The 1,394-nt window shown below is 43.5% G+C and overlaps 1 protein-coding gene across 1 annotated transcript in view; it reads right to left on the reverse strand.

Annotated features, from left to right (window-relative positions):
• The window catches only part of Rnf144a (ring finger protein 144A), a 101,381-nt gene extending 100,442 nt beyond the window's left edge, over positions 1–939 (reverse strand). The window contains exon 1 of the mRNA XM_013504375.1: positions 773–939. Within this exon, the coding sequence (XP_013359829.1) occupies positions 773–851 (79 nt within the window). The 5' untranslated portion in view covers positions 852–939. The remainder of the gene's footprint in view (positions 1–772) is intronic.
• Between the last annotated feature and the right edge of the window lie 455 nt (positions 940–1,394).

Raw genomic sequence — 1,394 nt, forward strand, 5'->3', positions numbered from 1 at the left:
GGGGCGCGGGCGCGAGGCGCGGAGCCGGGCTGCTCGCCGGCGCCCCCTGCTGGCAGAGTCTGGCCAGGCCGCCTGGGGTCCCCCGGATAAAGAAAGATAAACTCGAGGCTTTTATAGGTAAATGGTCACAACTAGAGACCACACTCATCAGTGAAATAAATCAGAGCTGCATGTGCAAGCACCGCATTGTCTCAAGAGTGCAAAACCTGAAAGAGTGAATAAAAACTAGGAGGTACGATAGACATTGTGAAATGAAAGGAAAATGCTCAAGGGTAAAGAGCAACTGGGATGTGGGAAAAGAGAAGGGAAAGAAGGAGAAATTTTCTTTGCATGTATATACAGGATAGTTAACGTAGTTGAACTACTGTCTTCTCTTTCTTTGCTGAAAGAAACATTTAATGATTCCTTGATTGATCAATATTGCATGTCTCTATTTGTTTTCGTGATAAACCACTTTGAAGACATCAATATGTAATACAACAAGCATCGTTAATTGCCTACCACTTTGCTTGTAATTCTGTATTGTTTGTATTGTTCTTTTGCTATTTTGTAAGTGGTTGTCTGTTTGTCAATGTTTTCCTTCTTTTATTTTTAAAATAAAAAAGAAATCAAGGATGTGGAGGCGCCCTGAGGACGTGGGAAACCCAAGACACCAGACGGCCCTTGAATCCACCCTCAGGACGCAAACACTGCATCCGTCAGCTACAAAGAAACTGTGACCCCATCTGAGCTGCCCCGACGCGACGCAACGCTGCGTCCTCATCCACCTTACCCGCTGGGTCTGGCATCTTGCGACTCTGGCTTTTCCCCAAAGTCACAATGACCATGAAAGGGGAACATTTTGAATCCATTCTGACATCGAGACAGCCAGGACAGGGCAGCTAAAGACATCCAGAAAAGAGGACTCCAGCGCTGCTGCAGAAAGTGACAAGGATGACGGGATGAATCTGTTAAAAGCCAAGGGGAGGATTTTGAGGGATTCGTGACAATGTGTCTTTAACTGTGATAATTTTTTAAAATTTTAAACATTCACCATAGGTTAAATCTTCATAGAGTTCCTGGGAGGAAATAAGTCTAATAATACAACTGGAAAGTGGTTAGGACTTCCTTAATATCATTTGTTGCTGGGCGTAGTAGTGCATGCCTATAATCCCAGCACTCAGGAGGCTGAGGCAGGAGGATCACTGCAAGTTCAAGGTTAGCCTGGGCTACAATGTGAGTTCAAGGCCAGCCAGAGCTGCATAGCGAAACCTTCTCAAAAAACAAAAATAAAAAATAAAAAATATATATATAGTCAAAGAATTAAACTAGAAGAGTTGGGGTTGTTTTTTTTGTTTTGTTTTGCGACAAGGTCTAGCTATGCAGTTCAGGCTGGCCTTGAACTCACTGTTTAA

This window comes from Chinchilla lanigera, unplaced genomic scaffold (genome assembly GCF_000276665.1).
Source record: "Chinchilla lanigera isolate Chin_1 unplaced genomic scaffold, ChiLan1.0 scaffold00086, whole genome shotgun sequence".
Lineage (NCBI taxonomy): Eukaryota > Metazoa > Chordata > Mammalia > Rodentia > Chinchillidae > Chinchilla > Chinchilla lanigera.